Source organism: Aythya ferina (assembly GCF_964211825.1).
Source record: "Aythya ferina genome assembly, chromosome: 3".
Classification (NCBI taxonomy): Eukaryota; Metazoa; Chordata; class Aves; order Anseriformes; family Anatidae; genus Aythya; species Aythya ferina.
The window spans coordinates 36,832,704-36,853,496 of record NC_140298.1 but is presented as its reverse complement, the minus strand read 5'-3'; the positions used below and the strand labels follow the sequence as shown (position 1 = coordinate 36,853,496).

General features: G+C 44.1%; 1 protein-coding gene across 11 annotated transcripts in view; it reads right to left on the bottom strand.

Annotated features, from left to right (window-relative positions):
* Positions 1–8,508: 8,508 nt before the first annotated feature.
* Positions 8,509–20,793, bottom strand: part of PLB1 (phospholipase B1) — an 89,986-nt gene continuing 77,701 nt past the window's right edge. For all 11 annotated transcript variants that reach the window (XM_084514843.1, XM_084514847.1, XM_084514844.1 and 8 more), the window contains 9 exons: positions 20,609–20,660; positions 18,946–19,026; positions 17,747–17,812; positions 17,103–17,197; positions 15,826–15,907; positions 14,396–14,500; positions 13,270–13,365; positions 9,664–9,738; positions 8,509–9,175 (listed from right to left, as the gene is read on the bottom strand). In XM_084514843.1, the coding sequence (XP_084370969.1) occupies positions 8,957–9,175; positions 9,664–9,738; positions 13,270–13,365; positions 14,396–14,500; positions 15,826–15,907; positions 17,103–17,197; positions 17,747–17,812; positions 18,946–19,026; positions 20,609–20,660 (871 nt within the window). In that variant the 3' untranslated portion in view covers positions 8,509–8,956. The remainder of the gene's footprint in view (positions 9,176–9,663; positions 9,739–13,269; positions 13,366–14,395; positions 14,501–15,825; positions 15,908–17,102; positions 17,198–17,746; positions 17,813–18,945; positions 19,027–20,608; positions 20,661–20,793) is intronic.

The window sequence follows — 20,793 nt, the reverse complement described above, 5'->3', positions numbered from 1 at the left end:
GGAGTGAAGTAATCTCCCTGCACCATAAAGACCGAAATCTTTCTTTAAATTGCTCCACCGAGATCCATCCTAACTCAAACAGTGCAACAGACACCGTGCTGGGGGCAGATCTCACCTCTGGGCACACCTACAGCAAACAGGCGGGTGCATCACATCGTGCCCTTGCTTCACACACTCCCTCGCAACATCAGGGAAACACCACAAACACAGCTCCACGGCAGGAGGTGCAGACTCGCCTAAATCCTAGCAGCAGGCTGGGCAACAGCACAGGGAGGCACTTAGAGACACGGAGTGCTTCATCACGGAGCTCAGAGTGCTGTTGTGAGCTGCAGTGAAGTAATCGCTGCTCTGACTCTCGTGAGAAGGGTCAACATCTGCTGTCCCTCACGTCAGGTACCCTACACATGTTTTTCAGGGTATTTTGCACAGTTTGTCTCTGAGAAGCTCGTAACTTTCCTGTGTATGGTGATTGCTCTCTTGCTTTTCAGCTTAGCTTCTAGTGCATGGGAAATACGTACAGAAAGCAGCTTGCCCTTTTGCTGCCCTTGATGTGCCCAGTCTGAGCCGATGGGGTTTTGGATCTCCAGGGCTCTCTCTAGGTCTAGCAGCTTGTAAAAGCATTACAAATTAACTACCCTTTTTAACCAGCAAAGAACATAAATCTTCCTTGCCATAAATGCTGATGTTCATGCAGGGAGAAATTCAAAGTGAGGCTGCAGAGAGAGAGAAACATTCCCCATGCGATGATTAAAGTGCCAGTTCACGAAAGCTGACGTCAGCGCATGCTTTCAGGGCAGCAGAGCACTTTGCATTTATCCTCTCCTTGTTTGTGCTCCATCTGGATGGGCTCCAGTGGAAAAAAAAAAAAATAAGAGAGAGAGAGAGAGAAAAGGAGAAGCTAATGCCTTTCTAATATGTTTCTGGATTCCCTCGGTTTCATGCAGGGAGCAGGCTCTGAAGCACCTCACTTCTGCTTGACCCGTTCAGAGAGATAAAAGAAACCAAAGGCAGCTGGTGCTAGCGGCCAGACTAAATTATAATCAGATTTTCGGAGCCAGGAGTCAGTCGGTGCAGCTCCAAGGATGACCAAAGGAGAACACGTTGGTAAATAACATAATCTTAGGATTCAATAATTTGCAGAGGCAACCCTGTTTCCCATCAAGCGGATCCACTCCAGCTCCCAATTGCTTTCATATAAAGTCATGGCGGTTCAAAGACAAAAAGCTTGAGTTAGCTGCAGGTTTCTGCTAAAAATGGTCTGACAGGAGGACGACAGCAAGCACAAGAGCAGCTCCCCAACTCTGGGCTGCTGTATGTAGGTTAGAGGATGGGCAGGGCTGGTACCAGGCTCCCTATTAAAGCAGATCGCCCTTCCTAGGGAGAGAGCAGCAGCCTGGTGAAGGTGTGGGCTGGGGGAGATGCTGGCTGCATGGGGGCAGCCTTTAGTAGAAAAAAAAAAACATTTTTTTCTTTAATTCTGAGCTGTGGGAGTCGGTGGGAAAGGCTTACCCAGTCAGTCAGGTCACACAGCCACTGCAGCTGCTGCAGAGTGGTGCCAACGTGGCGTGGTCTCTTACTGAAGACACCTAAGGATAATTTGGCTGTAGACTACGTGCTGGCACTGTCGAGCTGCACTGATGACAACCACACACACAACACAATGGCAGTTTCAGCCTGTGGTCACTCTCACAGCTGGCACAGTTACTGGTACAAACAGCGCGCGTTGGGCGCTACAGGAGTTAGCTCTGCAGGGAGGCTGCCTCTCGAGCACTTACATAGCAGGTCTGAATTTTCTGGAATTATTCAGAAGAACCTTTCTTTCTCCCTGGACATGCCAACAGTTTAGAGTTGGTTCGTGTTTCAACAATCGAAATGGTAATATTAAAAAAAAAAAAAAAAAAAGATAAAAAGATTCCAAATCAGTAACATTTTTCAACTATATGCTTTCAGCTGGAAAATAAACCAAAAGGCATATATCCTGCACTTCTGAAAATCCTGAAGCTAAATACTTTTTCAAATAGCTAAATAACCTTTGAAATAACGCTCTAAAAAGGGAAATTTCACTTTAGGTCAACTTTTTCACCATCATTTCTCTTCCGCCAAGTAAAAAAAAAAGTCAGACAAACTGACTAACTATGCAAGAAACATCCATTTCAGATACATCATTTCTTCCCAAGAAGATTTTTTTTCCAATAAAAATTCTGTCCCAAAGGACATACCTTCACCATGTAAACAGAGCTGAGCTCAGATCCCTGAAAGTCCTGACCCTTCCTATCCTAAGCAACATGTAAGGGACCCTCCAGAGCCGGGCAAGCAGAGGGTGCAACCTGCAGCCTTGCATCGCGCAGGCAGGAGGAGGAACCCAGCGAGATAATTGCAGGGCGTGGGTCCTGCAAGTGGGAGCACGACAGGAGAGCAGCACATTTCTCCCTGCTCTCCAATCCCCACCCCACAATAATCACAGGCTGGGCCACCGCCAAAGCCTGCTGCAAGGTGCCCGGCATGGCACGGGGCATCAGGGCAGAGCTGGTTCTCGGTGAGCGGACTGCCACGGAGCTTGCTGCTCCTCACCGCTCATACAGGCTGCTGCTATTTTGCTGCGTTTGCACTCGCAGGGAACACCAGGCACAGAACTGGCACAGCAACTAGTCGGCTGTGTTAGTGATTGAACGATAAGTTGTGTAGTGGTTACACAACCAGGCCGTGTCTGTGGAGCCAGGACTTCTGGCTTTAATTTCCTGCTCGGTCACTGACTCATCGCGTAGCCCAGGGCACATCGCTTCACCTCTCTGCACGTAAATTTCATCATCTTTAGTAGGGGGGTAAGAAGACTATCTCATAGGAATGTTAAGACACACAAATTACCCTCATAAATATTTGTAAAACACTTTAAGCCATGTTTCAACAAAGGCATTGAGTATTTCGTTGTGGAATAAGTAACAGTCAGGGGAATGTCCTAATTGCCGGGCTGGTTTATTTACCTACCATGCACCACAGATTTCTGACAGCTGTACCAAAAGGATGTCTCAGGTAGGGGAAAAAGGGTGAAGAGGTTGTTTGACAAGTGCAGCAGGAGCAGCAGCAGCAAAAGGTCAGCTCATGCCACAAGACAAGTGCGTGATAGATAGATGTTATGTCAAGGGCTGAGGGGCATTTGCGTCATTTTCAGCCCAGATTCACAAAAAGCTAATGTAGATGACTTTTAAAGGGATGGAATACAGATGTCTAACCCTGCTAAGCGTGGTCCAACAAAAGCCCACGTGATTTCTCCAGGAGCTGCTGTCAACTGTTCTCGGATTCACCAAGCATTGAGATACCTGATGTTCTGCGTCTGCACATTCCCAGAGGTGTTATCTTGCTGCCTATCGCAAGCACCGTGCTGTCTGACCTCCCCCTCAGGCTGTCTGGGACTCACAGCCGAGGTGTGTCCATGCCTCGGATCCCCAGAGGATCCGGGAGGGCTACTCAGGGTCATTACATTATTCACGTAATTGTGCAGCCTGGCTGTGGCACATTAAGGAGCTGCTGCACTCCGGGCTCCAGAGGCTGTATTTGCTTACGGGGGCGCTGTCTGGGGGTCCCCACATGCACTGAAGTTGGTGATTGTTGGTGAAAGGCAAGAGCTAAGCAGAGGCAGCCTTAGAAATTTGCAAGGTGCATCCCTGATTTCTGCTGTCTAATCTATCCAGCTACATCCTCCCCAGTCATTTCTAACTCCCGTGTTTTACTTGGATCCAAAAGCTGCTTCAGAGGATGCCCACGGGCAACCCAGCAAGCGCATGTAAATCCCTGGCAGGTGGAGAGCTGCTGAGCTGCCCAGTTCCTACGAATTTCAGAGAAGGCACTGCCTGCAAACACGAGCTGGTGTAAGAGCACCGAAGGTACTCTGTCTCGTTGACCCACTGCAATGACATTGCACGTCTTTCCTGAAATGCCCAAGGCCCAGCCTCCCTGCTGCTGCTGAACTGAACCACTGCTGCCTGCCCTGGCTCGGCAGGTGGGGATTATCTCCTATTGCAGCCTCAGCCCATTGGGGCCCTCAGGTGGTGCTTGCAGTCACCTAACCAACACAAATTGGAGCAAAAGGGTTTTTCTTCATGGCTTGTTTGTTAACACTGAGAGGAATTTTAAGGAATCTGTGATGGTTGTGATACAGACCATCTGAAAGTAAAGGCTACTTTCCTTCTCCACATCCATAACCACTTTACAGCAGTGAGAAGGCTCTGTTAAATGTTCAGAAGTGGCTGGTTTCTCCAGCTAAAATAACTCACCCTGGGGTCAACCCACCTATCAACAGCAGAAATCCTCTACTGCCTCTCACTGAACCCCAACCACAGAGCACTGCTAGTCCAAAGGGACTATTAAATCCTTCTTGTAAGGAAGCAGAAAGCCTGAGGCTTGCAAAGGACCCTACCACTGAAACATGTTCATTGACCCCACACTCTGTCCGACAGAGGACATGGGCACATTTTCATACCCAACTTCTACAAGTTCGGTAATTAGAAAAAACAAACAAACAAACAAACAAAAAACAACACAGGGAGTTCATGAATGAAATTTTGTCTGTAAAATCCACATAATTATTCTAGTTATGACTGACAGTTACATAGGTCACAGAAATGGACAGACATAAGGCAGCTTCTTGCAGCCTCTAGCCAGCAGGTAGTCCCGACCACTTCTTAAACAAGCTCTCCTACATTTCATTGGATTCCCTTTCTAAAGTTGCTCACACCACAGGCTTTCTGACTTTTCTTCTGGGTGACTGTTCTCTCTGATGGTCTAAAGCAGAACAAACTCTGCTTTGTGCTGGGATGCTCATCAAAAGCAGCTAAAGTTTTCTGCACCTGTCAGGCACGTGCTGACAGTATTGCGTTTCAATACGCATGAGAAAATCATTGCACTCAGAAAGGAATTCAACAGGTGAAAGATGGTGTAATAGCTAGTGCCCAAGAAAGCCAATTGATGGAAGGGCCAGTTGCTGGCAGCTAAATGGAAGATACTCAGCATGTGCTACATTTAAACATACCAGCTTCCTTCCCCTCCTCTGCCACTCTCTTTTTTGGATTCAGACTACTGCTGCTGGAAATAATTCCCAGGTCCCTGGATGTGCAAACTGTGTACTCAGTACAGAAATAGTTTAAACGTGATAGATCTCAGGAGCATCCCTCCCTGTGATGGTCAAAGACCTGTAACACCCAGAAACATATTCCATTTAAGTAACTTGTGAACCGCCTTTTGGACAATCTTTTATCTTGCCGTTCCCAAAATCTCAGATAGCTTTCTTTCAAAATGGCTAAAAAAGGAGCAAGCTTTGCAAACCTGTGATCCCCCAAGAGCAAGTTCTTTAAATAGCTCGTGGAAAATGAATAACCTGATTGCAGAGCTGTAAAAACCCAGGGCTTTTCCATGCCTGAGTGGTGAGATTCCTGAAGCCCCTCTCTTGGGGAGGGGCAGAGAGAGAAGGTCTAGTGGGTGTAGTTGTTTGAACTCAACATTTTAGATAAATTCCTCTCATAGTAACAAAATTCCTGATCGCGTCCCCACATATTACAGGTTAATCAGCTGTTAAAATGATATCACATTTGTAATCCGCATCTCTTTTCCTCTATCTCACCATCCAGAAACTGGTGAGATGTTTTTCTTAATTTTCCCTCTCTTCCCTTAGTTATTGAGCATCTGAACTGGATTTTGGGGGCAAAATCACACTAGGTGAAACTCTTCTGTACCATTTGATTCTACAAAACAAAATGCAGATGCTGTACCATGACTAGAGGGAAGTCTCTCAACAGCAAAAAAGGCCAGAACTTCAATTCAGCTGCTGCCTAAGCTGTAGACAAACTGTCAACACTTATTAGGCTCTGTCACTTCTCTGCTTGAGGGTTGGATCAGTTTTACAAGGACAGGCACAGCACTTACCCCTAGCTGCCCCTCACAACCACCTGAGCTGGGCAGCGCAGCCTGTAGCCACAGCAGTTGTTTGGACAGTGACTGCTCACGGGTTTCAGAGGACATTAGGAAGCCACCTTACACAGAAGTGGTGCTTTTCAGCAGCAGGTGAGATCAACGTTGTCCAAAGTGAAATCCTGGACTAAACCACCTTCCATTTCATGCATTTTTCCATACAGACTTGAAGATCCTCCTATGCTTCTCCTCCTTTGTGCATCAGTAGCAGTCCAGCCTACCCAGCAGTGTGGTGAGGGAAAATACCATAGGGCAACTGAAACCAAGGGCATGCTATTAAAGAAAAGAGGGAAAAATGGACAACGGGCAGACAGGGTAACAGATTACATTCTGATTTAACGCTACACTGAATGCAGTCAGACTAAGATCCAGACCCAATGATTTGTCATTCATTCCAGCTTAATGAGCACCTCTGCTTAATGAGCACAGAGGGAACGCTTAGCATCAATATTTTCAAGGAAACAGTTTTGCTTGTAAAATAGCTGCAAACTGCATAATTCTTGATATTTTTTGTTTGTTTTTAAACATCAGTGCAGTTCATCACATACTTCAGTTTACACAGGAAAGGTACCAGAAGGTATTTCCATAGACTAAGTAAGGAGCCGCCAGTTCCTGCTCCATCTCCACAGCTCCTGCTGGGGTAGTGCAGTAGAGCTCTATTGCACCCAGAGAAACTTTGGAGAAAAGTCTCCTGTTGCAGAAGCATCACAGAGCCAGTAAGTTTAAGCTCGGTAGTCTCAGTTCCCAATAGTGTCAGTAAAGGCAGCATTCATTATGAAGCCGAATGCCTCAGGGAGGTGAGAATCTGCAGTCCAAAGTGGAGTCATTCAAGCTCCTGTGCAAGAATTATTTCCACCAGCATCCTTCAAAATGCTGGAGGAGGTAAGAGCCATCTATTTCCCTCACTACCCAACTGGCTGCACTTCTGATGTTTTGGCCTTCAGAAGCTCAGAGCAAAATTCAGCCTCCGAGGATGAATGGAAAGGGGCTCTAGTTTTTCTAGCAGGGGACGCCAGCGTGAAACACAACACAACACAACAAAACAAAAAAAAAAAAAACAAAACAAAACAAACAAACAAACAAAAAACAACAGATTTGCATTCATCTTCAGATAAGAAAAGATGTGAGACACCACGCAGGATGTTGTAGCTCTTACTCATGCTCTAGGACCCCCATTCTACTTCATTCATACACACATTTTTTAGAAAGGTATATCAGCACTGAACTGCTGTTTTTAGCTTCCTTCAACATACCTAGCACTGATGAAAGGTTCTGTAGAGAATGTTTATATTTTGCAATATGTTTGAGGTAAGGATGCTCTGGAATGAACAGGAATACAGTAACTGTCATCTCTTGCATTACAGTTTCAAGGCTGCATTTGCTTCCAATTATTGAGCTAAATAAATACCAGCAGTTAGGATATCAGGTAGATGGTTAATGATGCACACTGATGACAGGCACGGGGAGAGCAGCAGAGAAGGGCTGTTTGAGCTTATGCCTGAGCTGCGCTGAAACAAGATGCAGGTGCTTTTGTTTTGCATTCCAAATATATCCTTGTTTGGGGCTGCATGTAGAGCTCCCAAACTCAGACACACCTGTGGAGAGGATTTATGCAAACAACAGTCCTACCAGTAACAGTCCAACCTTTGAAAGCAGATCAAAGAAGGGACGAGTAGAGCTACAGCTCTTGAAACCTGACCATACCGTTTGTATTTACCCACCTCTTTTTATCTCTGCAAGAACAATGAGTGAAATGGAAAAGGGAGGACTCTGAACACTTTCTGTGTGTGCATAGTGAGCAGGTTTAGGAACCCCAGAACATTTTTTCCCCTGAAACAATTTAATTCTCAACTCATTTGCATTTATGGAGTGGAAATGTTGAAGCCTCACAAAAAAAATCACACCATTACAAACTACACTCTGGCTTCAATAAAATAAAAATTAAAAGTATTTGACATATGAAATAAAGGTTTTGAAGACAAGAATACAGGGAGTCTATGTCATATGATCCATGCTAGTAGATCAGAAATTGACCTGCAAGTATAATACAAGGAATGTCTAACTACCAGGAAAGTTCTCCTCTGAACTCCTGATCAGAAGTTTGAAAAAACTTTGCAAATTCTTGGAGAACAACCAGGGAGACTCCAGTCTGGGAGACTTGAACATAGCACAGATCCCATGAGAGCCAGGCTAGGTTACCCATACCTACCTCATTTTTTGTTTAGATCCCCTACTCCACTGCTAGTGAATGAATTTTTCAGGGGAAGAGCCATTCTGGACCAGCTGCCATACAGCTATGGGGCAAGAAGACATGAGACTAAACAATTGAGCCCTGCAGAAGTGATGTGCATGGCCCAACTCCACATCCAGCCTCAGACAGACAGTGGCTTGCGTCCAAGGCAGTGGACAGGGTGCCCAGCACTGCACCACAGATGCTACATGGATGTTCTGGGTTGCTTAGAAGTTGCTTGAAGATGTTTCCATGGCATGGTATTTTCCTGTGTAGAATGAACTTAGCTCCTTCAACTCAACAGTCTTGCTGGAATCTAATATGTGAAATTGCTGTTTTTCTTTATTGCACTTACTTTGGTATTAAGGAACACCAGGTTACAATCATGGACTTGAATCTAACATTTTATATACAGAGTTTTATGAGGAAAAAAGGGCAGATGTGCAAATAAGGTGCCAAGGTACATGAACAAGTTTTCTTGCTTCATGAAAGCAATTGTCAGCCTATGTAATATTTATGAAACCAAGAATTGCATCTCGGAATCAAAAAGCTTTAACACTTTGAATGGCATTGCCCACTTCACTGACCTGCAGAAGCTAAGTCCCACAGTGCGTTTCTGATCAATAGTATTGGGCCCCCAAATCCCTTGGCTAACCAAGAAGCTCAATTAATGTCCAACCTTTTTTTTTTTTTTTTTTTTGATGCTGGTCTCTGTGTCACACCAGAGAGCAGCCTCAGCAGAACCAGATGTTTGTTCCACTTGCTTTACAGAGACGTTGTTTTCATGTTCTTTTCTGTTTCAGTCTCTCGTCGGTGTCTCTTGGTTCTTCTTGACACAGCCCAGATGAGTGCAGAACCCACCAGGACTCCAGCTACCGCTGCCACAATGACAGCCCAGTAGGGCACCGAAGGCTCAGTTTTCTCCGAGTCGGGAACTGAATTCCTGAATCCACTGTTCCTCACCGTGGAAAGAAAGGGTTTCTCCTACAAAGGGAGATCAAAGGTTTTACTGACCACTTGGCAGGCAGCGTTCAGACAATATACCATCACCCCTCCCAGAGATGCAAACTGTCAGTCTCTAGACAGACCGTCAGCTGTTTCTGCCTTCTGTCTTAGCTCAAGCTATTTCCTGCCCTACTGCCTGAAAGTTCCTAGAAGAAAAAAAAGGAGAAGCCAGTCCAGAAACAGCACTGATGGCATCATTTCCAAATCTGTTTGCTTCAGGCAACCAAATGGAAGTATGTAGACTCATTAAAACCGGCTTAAAGTAGAGGCTTTCCACTGCAGTAAGGATAATTCTTTTGCATTGAATCCTCAGTATAATTTCCAACGTGTAACAAAATAGGAGCATATTTTTGCTATTTAAAACCTTCACAAAGATATTCTTAAAAAAAAAAAAAAAAGTTATCCATAAGAAGAAAAATAAAAATGGACAAAGGAGAGTATGGGCTGGCCTCTCGGCCTTTACTTACTGGGGTTGGACACTTGAGTTTTGATCTGTCATAGGTAAAGTTGTTGTAAGTCTGCTTTTCACCAACTGGCTCCATCTGAGGAAGGGAAAAACAATAGTAAACAATGAGTTTTTTTCTCCTTGGTTTCCTGACTTGGGTGGCTACAACTTTTCATCCAATCTTTAGGTTCTTGCATCAATGAAGAAGTGCGGGAGAAGGTGCATAACAGGAAAGCTTCCCAACATTTTAATATTGATGAACTAAAGACACTGAGAATCTGATGTACTGTCTGCAGAAAAACTCCCTCAGGAAGCAAGGAACAGGAGAAGCCTTTCCTCTTTTTGCACTAAGTGTAGGAGAAAATAACCTACTAGCACATACTCTGCCAAAACAAAGTGGTTCACTATGTGCCCAGGACTGCCACAGACATCTCAAATGACAGTATAAACCACAAAAAGAAAACAATCACATGACAGAAGCACAGTACTGAAAGAAAGATGCCTAGGTGTCATGGTGGTGGAAGCAGCTCCAAAAGCGATGCAGAGTTACAGAGACGGGATAAGACAGTACCAACCTTTGCAGCCTTCACTCAGACAAATAATTCCCTGGGAGTTCTAGCTAAGGCTAAGTTCACAAGACTGCAAGAAGTGAATTAAACAGAGCCTTTTGTATCATCAGTTGTCAGCAAAGCTGCATTAACCGAACATAGGCTCACTTTGAGTCCATTTCAAATGCAAAGTAAAATATGTCCAGGCTAATGGCACAACATCTGTGGTTGGCAAGGACTCCACATGCCATCCGTTACCATAGTTAAGCTAACAAGTAGGAGCCTGATCAGTCACGTTAACTGAAGTGTTTACAACTGTGTATGGACATGCTTGAAGTAATGACTTGAGGACTGGCCCGTAGAGGACTGCAGAATTGTCATCCAGCAGTTCTGGGAATACAGTGCAGAGGGCTGCTGTTGCTTCTGCTGCCCTGTATATTCACATCTACTGTTCTCAGGTGATTGAAGTGTCAGCTGCATGCTGGAGAGAAACAACACCCTGACAAACCCAACACAATGTGCGGAAAAATTCTAACTAATCAGATTCCCATATGGAAACACTGGGAATACTTCCTCTCTCTCGTCTGGTAATACAAAATAGAAACAGAGACTGAAAAAATCAAAGGAGAGAGATGAACCAGTGCAAGATGCAGGGTCTGGTGCCTTACGTATTAAAAATATGACTGGAGAAGGGAAGAAAGCTAGGAAGTTCAGAGAAGATGAGAACAAAAAACAGTGCCAGGTTATGCTGATTGCCTTGGGGTCCTGCTGGACTCAGGAGTCCTAATCATTTGCCCTGCCTGCTGGTTAATATTGTGGAGACTGAATTTGGTAGTCTTATTGCACCTTAAAGTGAACAGCTCAAATTCCAATGTGATTATTTGTAAGATATGTGGTTCGTCTCCTGTAATGTTCTGTCTCACTGCTTATTTGTAGGTAATTGTAATGCTGCCCGTGATAGACCCCTTGGTAAGGAGTCTGGCATAGAGCAGGCAAAGGATGATATGATGCAAAATTCTGCAGCGAGCTTTTTTTTATTTATTTTATTTTTATTTATTTTTTTCCCCCACTTCAGCTCTGTGATCTGTACCTCAGGAGCAGCATTAACTTCTGAGCTCTGAAGATGACAGCACCCTCGAGCCCCTGAGTGTACAGAACAATTTCTTGAAGAAACACATGGCTCTTCTAAGGGCATGTAGCAAACGTGGTGGCTTAACACAAGCTAAACATGCTGTCTGTGTGCTCTTCTCCTGGGCCAGGGGACCGATGAGGTGGATTTGCAACCAAAGGGGACCTGTTAAGACTACAGCATTTTCTGACTTCAGAGAGCAGGAGCATGGTTTGCTTTGCATGAGGCTGGAAGGGCAGAGATCTCCAGGGTGAGGGAGAAGCTTCCTAAGCCATCCTCACCCATGCATACCCACGCAGTGGCCAGGCACAGTCTGGCCCTTTGTGTGTACTGACAAGAATCCATGTCATTTGGCCATAAGCCTACTGCTTGCTGAGCTTTTCAGGGAACTGAAAAACAATACAGCCTCACAGTAAGCTTGCACAACCTCTCTGTGCATGGACAGCAAATGAAAAGCCAGGATGTGTTATAAGAACTAGATTTAACTAGGGAATAGTCCAATCAACACGAATCGACAGAGCCCTGTGGATTGAATAGTTGTACTTTGCATTAGTAAGAAGCCAATCTCCACTACCCAATAGAAAGCTGTGTCAATATTCTTATGTGTGTAGGAAATGAGTGACAGTCTGGACAGAATAAAACTCCAGTGGCTTAGAAAAAGGACTGATCGTGATTCAGGAATGAGTAATGGCTGACAGGAACACCATGTGGCAACAAACCCACTTTAAGGCTACCATATGCCCAGGTACTGCCTCTTTCTCCTTGGACTTGCAGCCATGCACAATTTGGATGTTGGTTGCATTTGCCAGAGGTTTCTGGGCCATTGTCAGCCCTGCTAAAGCTATGAAGCCTACCAGGCTGCCATCAGCTGGAGTACCAGACAGTGAAGCCTGACATAGAAAAACAGGCAAATTGGCGGAGTGTGTACAAATCTATTATTCAGCACAAGTGCATGTACTGTTTTCTGTAACCCTGGACCTACAGTTCATATGCTGGACTGGGCAACTGCATAGATTTCTGCCCTGGATTTCCCAGCCCTTATGCTGAAGTTCATTCTGGAATATGCTGCAAGTTTCTTATCTTGCTCAAACTTTTAAGTAAAGTGAAAAGAAATTCTCCTCCATTTATGCCTGTTTCTTGCACAAACCAGGATACTGCATTTCTGCTTGCACAGTGTGCTTGGGAAGTGCTGTTTGTAAGACAAGAGGAGGAAATGTCCCCGTGGCATGAAAATGCCATAGTCTTCCTTCCACTATGGGAAACAACATAGTTCCAAAAGTGACTGTTACCGTGGAGTTATCGAGTCCAGCATATGCCTCTTACACACTGTGCCAGCACTACTCAAAAGTTACCATTTCCCCTAAAACAGCAGAAGGAATGTGACTGCAAGTAGAGGAATCATAGGTATGATTTCAGTCCTGCATTAGTTTCAGTGACTCTGCTAGAACTGCCTCAGATATTAGAGTGGGTGGTACAACATGTCCACACTATTAATGGCAGCAAAAATTAAATCACTTGTTTGTTTTCATAATAAATCTAACAGACTTCACCGAAGAAAGGCAAGCTCATTCAACAGACATTTTCAGGAAGCTGCAGGACTGCATGTTTAACTGGGCTGATTTTTGCTTTAGTGCATATTAATTACAAAATCAAAAGGGAATTTTTCTCCAGAGTACGTTGAAGCTCTCAGGGTTTCTCATTTTGAATGAGCAACAGCTTATACAGTTTTTTTAATGAGCAACAGCTTATACTTTTTTTTTTTTTTTTAAATTGCCTTGGGTTGTGTTCCCAAGCAATGCAGACTGAGAAGGATCTCAAGTTCAGTAGTCCTCCTCTTGTTAGCAAGAAACAAAACTGATATGCTCACTGTTTTGTTTTGGACACTTTTCTCATGACCTTTTGTTGGGACTCCTACCCCAAGCACATGGGGATCTGCTTTGTAGCCACTTACCATGTTATTCCAGAGAGCCATAGCCATCTCAGCATAGCCTTTTCTGCTGAAATGAAAGCAGTCTGCAGCAAAGAAACTCAGATCTGGTTTGCCATCCTGTAATAAAAGCAAAATACATTTTTAAGCTCACTTTAAGCTTTGAGACCTGACAATATCTAAAAGTTTATCCAAAAAGTGCACTGAACTTGCCGTACCCCTTTACAATTTTGGTATCTTCCTAAAGGCAATATGCTTATGTTTTGACAATGCAGATGAAGTTTGGTGCTTCTAACTGTGGGCAGATTACCACATCTTGAGATCTTTTGTGTAATGCATCCTGCTCAATTTCACACTGCAATTTCGATAACAAATCTAGACTTGTCATTATACCAATATTCACAGCTCTTATGCTGACCCTGCCATCGAGCAATGCTCCGCACTGAACAGAATTATTTAAAAAAAATCTGATTGCTTATTTTTGCTTGTTAAACTTCCACAATTCAGACACAGGCTTAAAATCTTTCAGGTGTTGAAACTTGTGCTGAATTTCAGGAAACATCAAAAACTGTGGGTTTATCCAGCTGAGGCAAATGTCTGTCTTAGGGAAGATCTGCCCAATCACTGTCAAAACGATAACCATTCTTTGGACTTGAAGGCTGGCAGAACAAAACAGGGATGATATGACAAAATAAGTATTATGTAAAACTGAATAGTTTTGACCAGGATTCATGCTGAGAATTTGTCCTTTACTACAGAGAACATGCAATGCTAGAGCTGGAGAAAAGAAGGGAGAATCAGCCTTTGACTTCAAAGGCTGCTTGCTTTTTCCAGCCTTGGGTGAGCTAGGGATAAAGCGTACTTCCCCATGTGCTGGTTTCCATGTGAAGGTAATCTGAACATATACAAAAACCTAAATTGGAAAAAAATTGTGGTGAAGGCCAACTAAGCCCTCCAACAGCGGAAGCAAAAGGGAACATGCAATTCAGATGAAACTAGAGGGGGCCTACATTTTGTGTGGCCACTGCACACGCTTGTGTGCTGCTAGACTCTGCAAAGGAAGAAAAAACAGTCCTTGCCTTATGGACCTTACTGACGTAGAAATCAAGACACTGGTCCTTGCATGATGGGAAAGAAAAATGGGACTCACCCTATCCAAGGGCAACACGGTGTTTCGGAAAAATGGCTGCACAACAACTGCAAAGTCCTCACGCTCTTCGTACCGACCACTGTTGACCAGCTGTAAGGCTTCAGCCTGTATGGAGTTGCAAAGTTAGAAACAGAAAAGTAACTCGCAAGGCTCATCTACCATTTATCAGCTATCATAAAAACATGCATATCATACTTCTTTCAATGTAGGTAAGCATAGCTCATTAGTACAAATCCAGCTGAATAGGACTAAGCTTTCCAGAGAATGGCAAAGAAAATAATTTGGAAGAGATTTTCATGAGTAAAATGCAAAGAAATGAGGATAATTTGAAATGTAAAGTTGCTTAATTGGGGGGCAAAAAATGTATTTCATACCTCACTTATTGAAATCAGTGCTTCACAAGCACAAGAAGATTAAAGTTTACAGAGAATTAGAAAAAGGAGTATGACCAAAATTTTTAGAAGTGAAGGATGAGTTCAGAATGCCAACTTGAGCCGTTCAAAGCATGTTTAATTTTTCAGAAAGGTGTGCTTGAAATAAAATAATGCATAAACATTGAAAATCACCTGTTACTTTTGAAAACTATGGGCACAGACATTCATATAGATAATAAAAACATATAATTATTACTTTCCAGCTTATGGTTATAAACTCTAAGGCTCCTGGTCATGTCTCAGAACAGTTCTAAACCCATTCCCTTAGCTAAGGAAAACATTCCCCTGGATAGGTTTATACGAATGTTTAAGGTCCATGTTTTCCAATATGGACCTTTTGAGCAGCCACTGCCAGAGACAGAATGGAGGAGTGGAGAACATACTGTGATCTGATAGAGCAATCCTTGTATTCACAGGAATAATGATAGAAAAATCTTCTGCTCCAGTGTCTACTTACAGCCTTTGTTAAATTTGAGTGAATCTTAAACCCTGAGGCTACGAAAAGTTAACTCTCGGATAGCAAGCTGACCCATGGTAAGCTATCTGTGTACTAACTCTTAGCCCATGCCAAAAGAAAGGAATATCAGGTTAGTTTAGTTCATTTTCTTTGCTAAGAGTTATGACAACAGAGCTGACGCAAGGTCATTTGTCATCCTTGCAGTGGCATGTTAATTCATGTGAGCTGTTCAATGGATTCATAACAGACACGTATCAACAAAACAGCCGTCATCAGTAACTCCTTTTCAGCTGTCCAAACAGCAACTGGAAACAAAACTGGTTTCAATCTGCTGCCATCTCAGAACTGAGCTCAAATCATAAGGCAGCAAAGACTTGCACTGCTGCTAGCCAGCTAGCAGGCTAGGGTTTTAATTAAACTGTAGCCGAGCTATTTCCAAGTCACCCCTCTCAGTTCTGAGGATGTGTGAGAGGAAGAGGAGTGAAATAAGAGATATGAGACATAATAGAAGATGACCAGTTACAGAATCAAGGTGTTACCTGAAAATCTCTGTTAACTCTCTTAATTTCTTGTAGTTCAGAGGAGTTTTCCTTGGGGTTTAAGAAGCATGGGCAAATATTCCTTCAATGAAAGAAATACAAAAATTTAAAGCCAACCCAGAGTAGTATATGCAGTGTTTCAGCAATGTGTCTGTTCAAGAATCTCAGAATAACTGCTCAAAGTTTACATGCAGAGAGAGATCCTCCTTGTTGACTTACGGAAGGACAGATACTTCAGAAAAAAAGTTCTTATTGAATTAGTTTTCAGGGAACACTTGTCACAGACAGTAAGAGATGCAAGACTCACAACTCTTAATAATCAGGTAAACGCACTTATGTCACACATTAGCAGCATATCATGTTTTCCAGTGAAAAAAATAACACTACATAATGAATCCAGCAGAATTTCAGAAATCTGGGGGTTTAAAGGTAAAAAAGATAAATTGTTCACATGATCTGACTCCTCAGACTACTTTGTTTCATTCTGTTACCCCTAGACCAAGAGGTAATAACCTGTAATTCACTGAAATACATCCTCTAAGAAGGTGCCTAGCATTAATATGAAAACATCAAGCAAGACAGTCAATTCACTAATTTCCCCTCTAGTGTGTTCTAGCAGTTTGTCAACTCTATTATTAAAAATCCGTGCCTTACTTCATTTGAATTCAGTAGGCACCAGCTTCCAACCACTGGTCTGTTACACCTTACTCTGCTAGACTAAACATCCTTTTTATGTCTGTGCTGACTCCTCTGAAGGTGCTGCTAATTTCTAAATCTATTCCCTCAGTTGTCTTTGAGATTTTGGCTTCCTCCATTTGGTGGGAAAAGGAACTCTTGGTCATGCATTGTGCACTGCAGCCCAGCCTGCACCACAGGTGATGCAGCACTGAATGCAAAGAGAGGCGTCAGGGATGTCAGCCTGAGCTGTTGAGCAGTGAACAGCTAGGTGAAAATGGCTTTGAAGTGCAGTGCTATGGCAATTGTATAGTGATTTATGCTGTGATATGCTGCCTTAGAGCTAAGAAAAGCGACGACTGACTGCAATCTACAGGTGCATGCCTTTTAGCTGAAGTATTGGAAGAAGTAATAGAAAGTCAATGCGAACTGGTGTTACTCATCTAAGGGCAGCAATAAAAATGGCTCAGAAAGCTCAGTGTGGCTATCTTACTGTAGTGGCAGTTTGGACTGATCAGAAAAGAAAAACACACCAAAAAAAAAAAAAAAACATAAAAAAAATCCAAGCACTTTAAAGGTGAAGACCTGTTCTGCTCACTTACATTGCTGTCAGAGCGCACTCTGAAGAGCTTGCTGCGATCTGACGCAGCCCAGAAATCTCCAGTATCTCCACCATGTTGACAAAGACTCTTGGAAGCTGCAGGGATTATAATAAACAGACATACCGAGTCAGAGAACATGATACCACTACAAAGCGAGAACCAAGTGCCATCCGCAGGTCAGTGAGTCAGTGCAAACTCCACTGGCTGCAACCAATGGCATGCGCAAGGGTAATGTATAAAGGGAGCGGGAAGGAGACGTATAGTGGATGTCAGCCAAAAAATCCCTGGCAGCTAGCACAAGCTAGCTGAAATGCTGCTTCACTCCCTGGGGCATTTTCATTTTCTCTAGGGTAAATGAAACTTTGCACAGTTGGTTTAGCCAGCAGAACCAGCAGTAAGGCTGGGATATGCTCGGTCCATGGCAAAAACACCATGCAACACATTTTTCCTAAAACTGCAGCCCACTGTCCCAGGGTATTGTCTAACACAAGTTGTTAGGTTGCTCCTTAGTGCTGCATTATGGCTCCAGCTATTTGGAAGATAACCTCGTATGAAACATAATCACTGCAAGTCTATCAGAGCTGAGGAAAAACACCAGGGTGCTTGCCAGGAACATAGCTTGCTAGGGTATCTTAAAAGTTTACCTCATCGTAGAAAACATCCAGAGCGTCTTGGAGGTGCTTTACATAGTTTTGCACTGAATAGGTTTCCTGTGTAATTAAAAAAATCAAAATAAAATTGGATCAGTTTTCATTTAGTAACTAAGAAGTTTAACTGTTTTATCTGAACAGCTGAGTCCACAGACTGTCTAGTAGCGAGGTGTCCCATGGGAAGATATACCAACTCAGTGCTCCTTTCTCCTTCTGATGGCAGATATATTTTTGGATCAAGAGGTTTATGGCCACGTGCACAGAGGTTGATAGTGCTTGTATTTCCATGGCACTAATGTATTCACTTAATCTCTGCAGAAAATCCAGAGGTATAGAATAGTTGTGAGCAGAGTCTTTCCCTGATTAATCACTCCATAAACAACATCTTCAGATTTCATGTTGTCTTTTATGGGACCCAGACCACATTACGATCAGAGCAATACATTTCACGGTTTGTTGGGTTTGCTTTTTTGTTGTTGGTGCTTTGTTTTTGTTTTTGTTTTTAAACTTCCAGTCTGGGGAAACTGATATGAAGGCAGCCAGACCCCACAAAACCCATTGTCAAAACAACTTTGTGAGTGTAGTTATAGAGGTGCAGCCATGGGGGCCAAAGAATGCCTATAGCAGTCTCTAAAGGAAACTGACCATAACTGAGAGAACGATCCCCAATTATCTCAATGAGCTGGGGCCCAGGCCCTCATAGCCTGTGTTATGGGAACCTTCTCAGAGGGGATGGCTGCTGGCAGTGAGGTAAGACATCTTTTTCACTATAAACTGATGGTATTTCATTTGGTGTCATTCTGAAGTGAGAAATGGGCATCCCCAGTAATAACTACATGGAGGCACTTCCCAGAATAAAGCTTCACTTGTGTCCCCATAACAACACACCAAAGACACCACGCTGTCTTGATTACTTTGTCCAGCTGAGCTGGAAGAGCTCTTCAGTTTATATCTTTGTTCAATATGGGGAAGATGGATGGTTCTTAAATAATGCATTACTCAGGAGCTATGGTGCCCCAAAATTAAAAGCTGTGCACTTCTTGCTGATACAATACAGATGAAAGGAGCAGTAGTCCTAAGTGCTTTTTAAACCAAGAGGAGCTTTGGCTCACAGAGGGAGAGAAAGGTTAAATTTCCAGGGCTGGTCACCTGCCAAGCGCCCAAACAAGCATGCCTGCTTCAGAGATACAAACCTTATCAAAGCAGTATTGACACAGGTCATTGCCTCCAACGAGGATAGTGATCAGCTTCCAGTCCTCCTTGAAGTTAATTTCCTAGCGGCACATAAAATAAACAGATTTCAGTTTCCATCGCTTAGGCATGTAGAGGTAACATTTACAGATGCAAATGCAGAGGGTACAGACAGCCCAGCAGAAAAGAGGCACGCTGAGTTAAGACAGCAGCAGAAAAGCGGCTGTCTGGGGCTACGTGCGAGTTATTTGCTAGCCTAGCTGCAAGTCACCTTGGCTTCTGGAAGGGTATCCCCTCCGGCAGACAAGGACTGTCAGGGTGGCTGAGCACAGGACGTGCGTCTGTGGCAGCAAGCGTGCTGAAATAGATACCAGCCTCGGGTCAGGGACAGGCAGGGGACATTTGCCAGCCACAGCCAAGCGCTGCGGGCAGCGTGGGGACGAAGAGTGCTGGGAGGGGATGCTGGAATGACCTACGGGAGCTGGGGAACTGGAGCCGCTGGGGATCCCTGCCAGCTGGGCAAATGTTGCCCCTGTAGCCAGGAGGGGAGAGGGGTGCCCCAGGGAACAGAGCAGATTAAAATAGAAGAGTCCAGGAGGCCGGTGACTTCACTGAGCTCATATAAGGGCAGCTGCAGCATCCACGTCACCACAAGCTAACAATAGGCGCTGCTGAGAGCTGGATCTCATCAAAACATTTTGTAGCTTTCAGTACAAAGAAAGGAATCAAAGGCAACTATTTTTAGAGCGGTGCATTTACATAACAAACATCTGCGAAAGGATCCCAACAAATAGAGAAAGGGCCTGGGAATCACCCATAACTCCGAATCTTCCTCCTTCACCAACACTTTGCTCAGAAAGCTTTTCATGAAGAGGAAAAGTGTGGCACGAAGTTAACCCTCTTCCTTTTAAAGATGTGCAAAAAGCAGTGAATACAACAAAGACCCAGAGCCATGTACTATTTTACTGAAGAGCCATGCCAGCTCCCTTCACTCTGCCAAACAATTGGTAACTGACAGTGGGGCTAGCATGCAGCATCCATCAGCAGTGCTGGCACACAGAGACACATGCTTTAACAAATCCTGCTTATGCAGTACCTTCCTTTCCCATTCAGCCGTAGCCAAGGAGCACCAGGCACTCAAATTCCCTTACAGGGAATACTCTGGAGCAACAAATCACACCCAGTCAGACACTCAGACAAATTCAGCCCACGCTTGGAGCAGGATAGCTTCAGCTTTCTCCCATATTTCCCTCCTAAACCTCAAACTACAGCACCTGGCACTCTGTTAAAAACGAGCTGCCTTTTTGGTGGGTGCCCCTTGCAGCCCTCAGCAGCAACAGAAGGTTGGTCTCCAACACTAGACCCCTGGCCAGTTCCCCAAAAACCTTGTGACGTGGCAGGGATTCAGCCCATCCTGAGGATTAGTCTCTGCCCTGTGTGTCTGCACACTACCTGTGTGGCTTTGCATGGGTAAATCTTAATCTCCTCATAGTAATGACTAGTCCCTGGCACACCAGAGACAAGGACACTGATTTTTCTTTCATCCGTAAAGCACTCATCACTGCTCGAATGTCCCATCAATTAGTCATCTCCCAGAGACCACGCGAGCGCTGAGGGGCAGCCCAAATATCCAACCATGATGTTTCTAAGGAACAGTCCACTTACCGAGCTGCTTCTCATTAGCTCCACCAACTCACGTGCTTGGGCTGACATATTGCTGTAGAGAGAGGACAGAAGCAGTTTTGGTGCATGCTCTGAAAGCACATCATCGTTTTGCTCTCCCACTCCTCACTTCAGGGACCTTTAGGAGCAGCAGAAATCAGTGCAGAGAAAGTGATGCTTCAGACGGA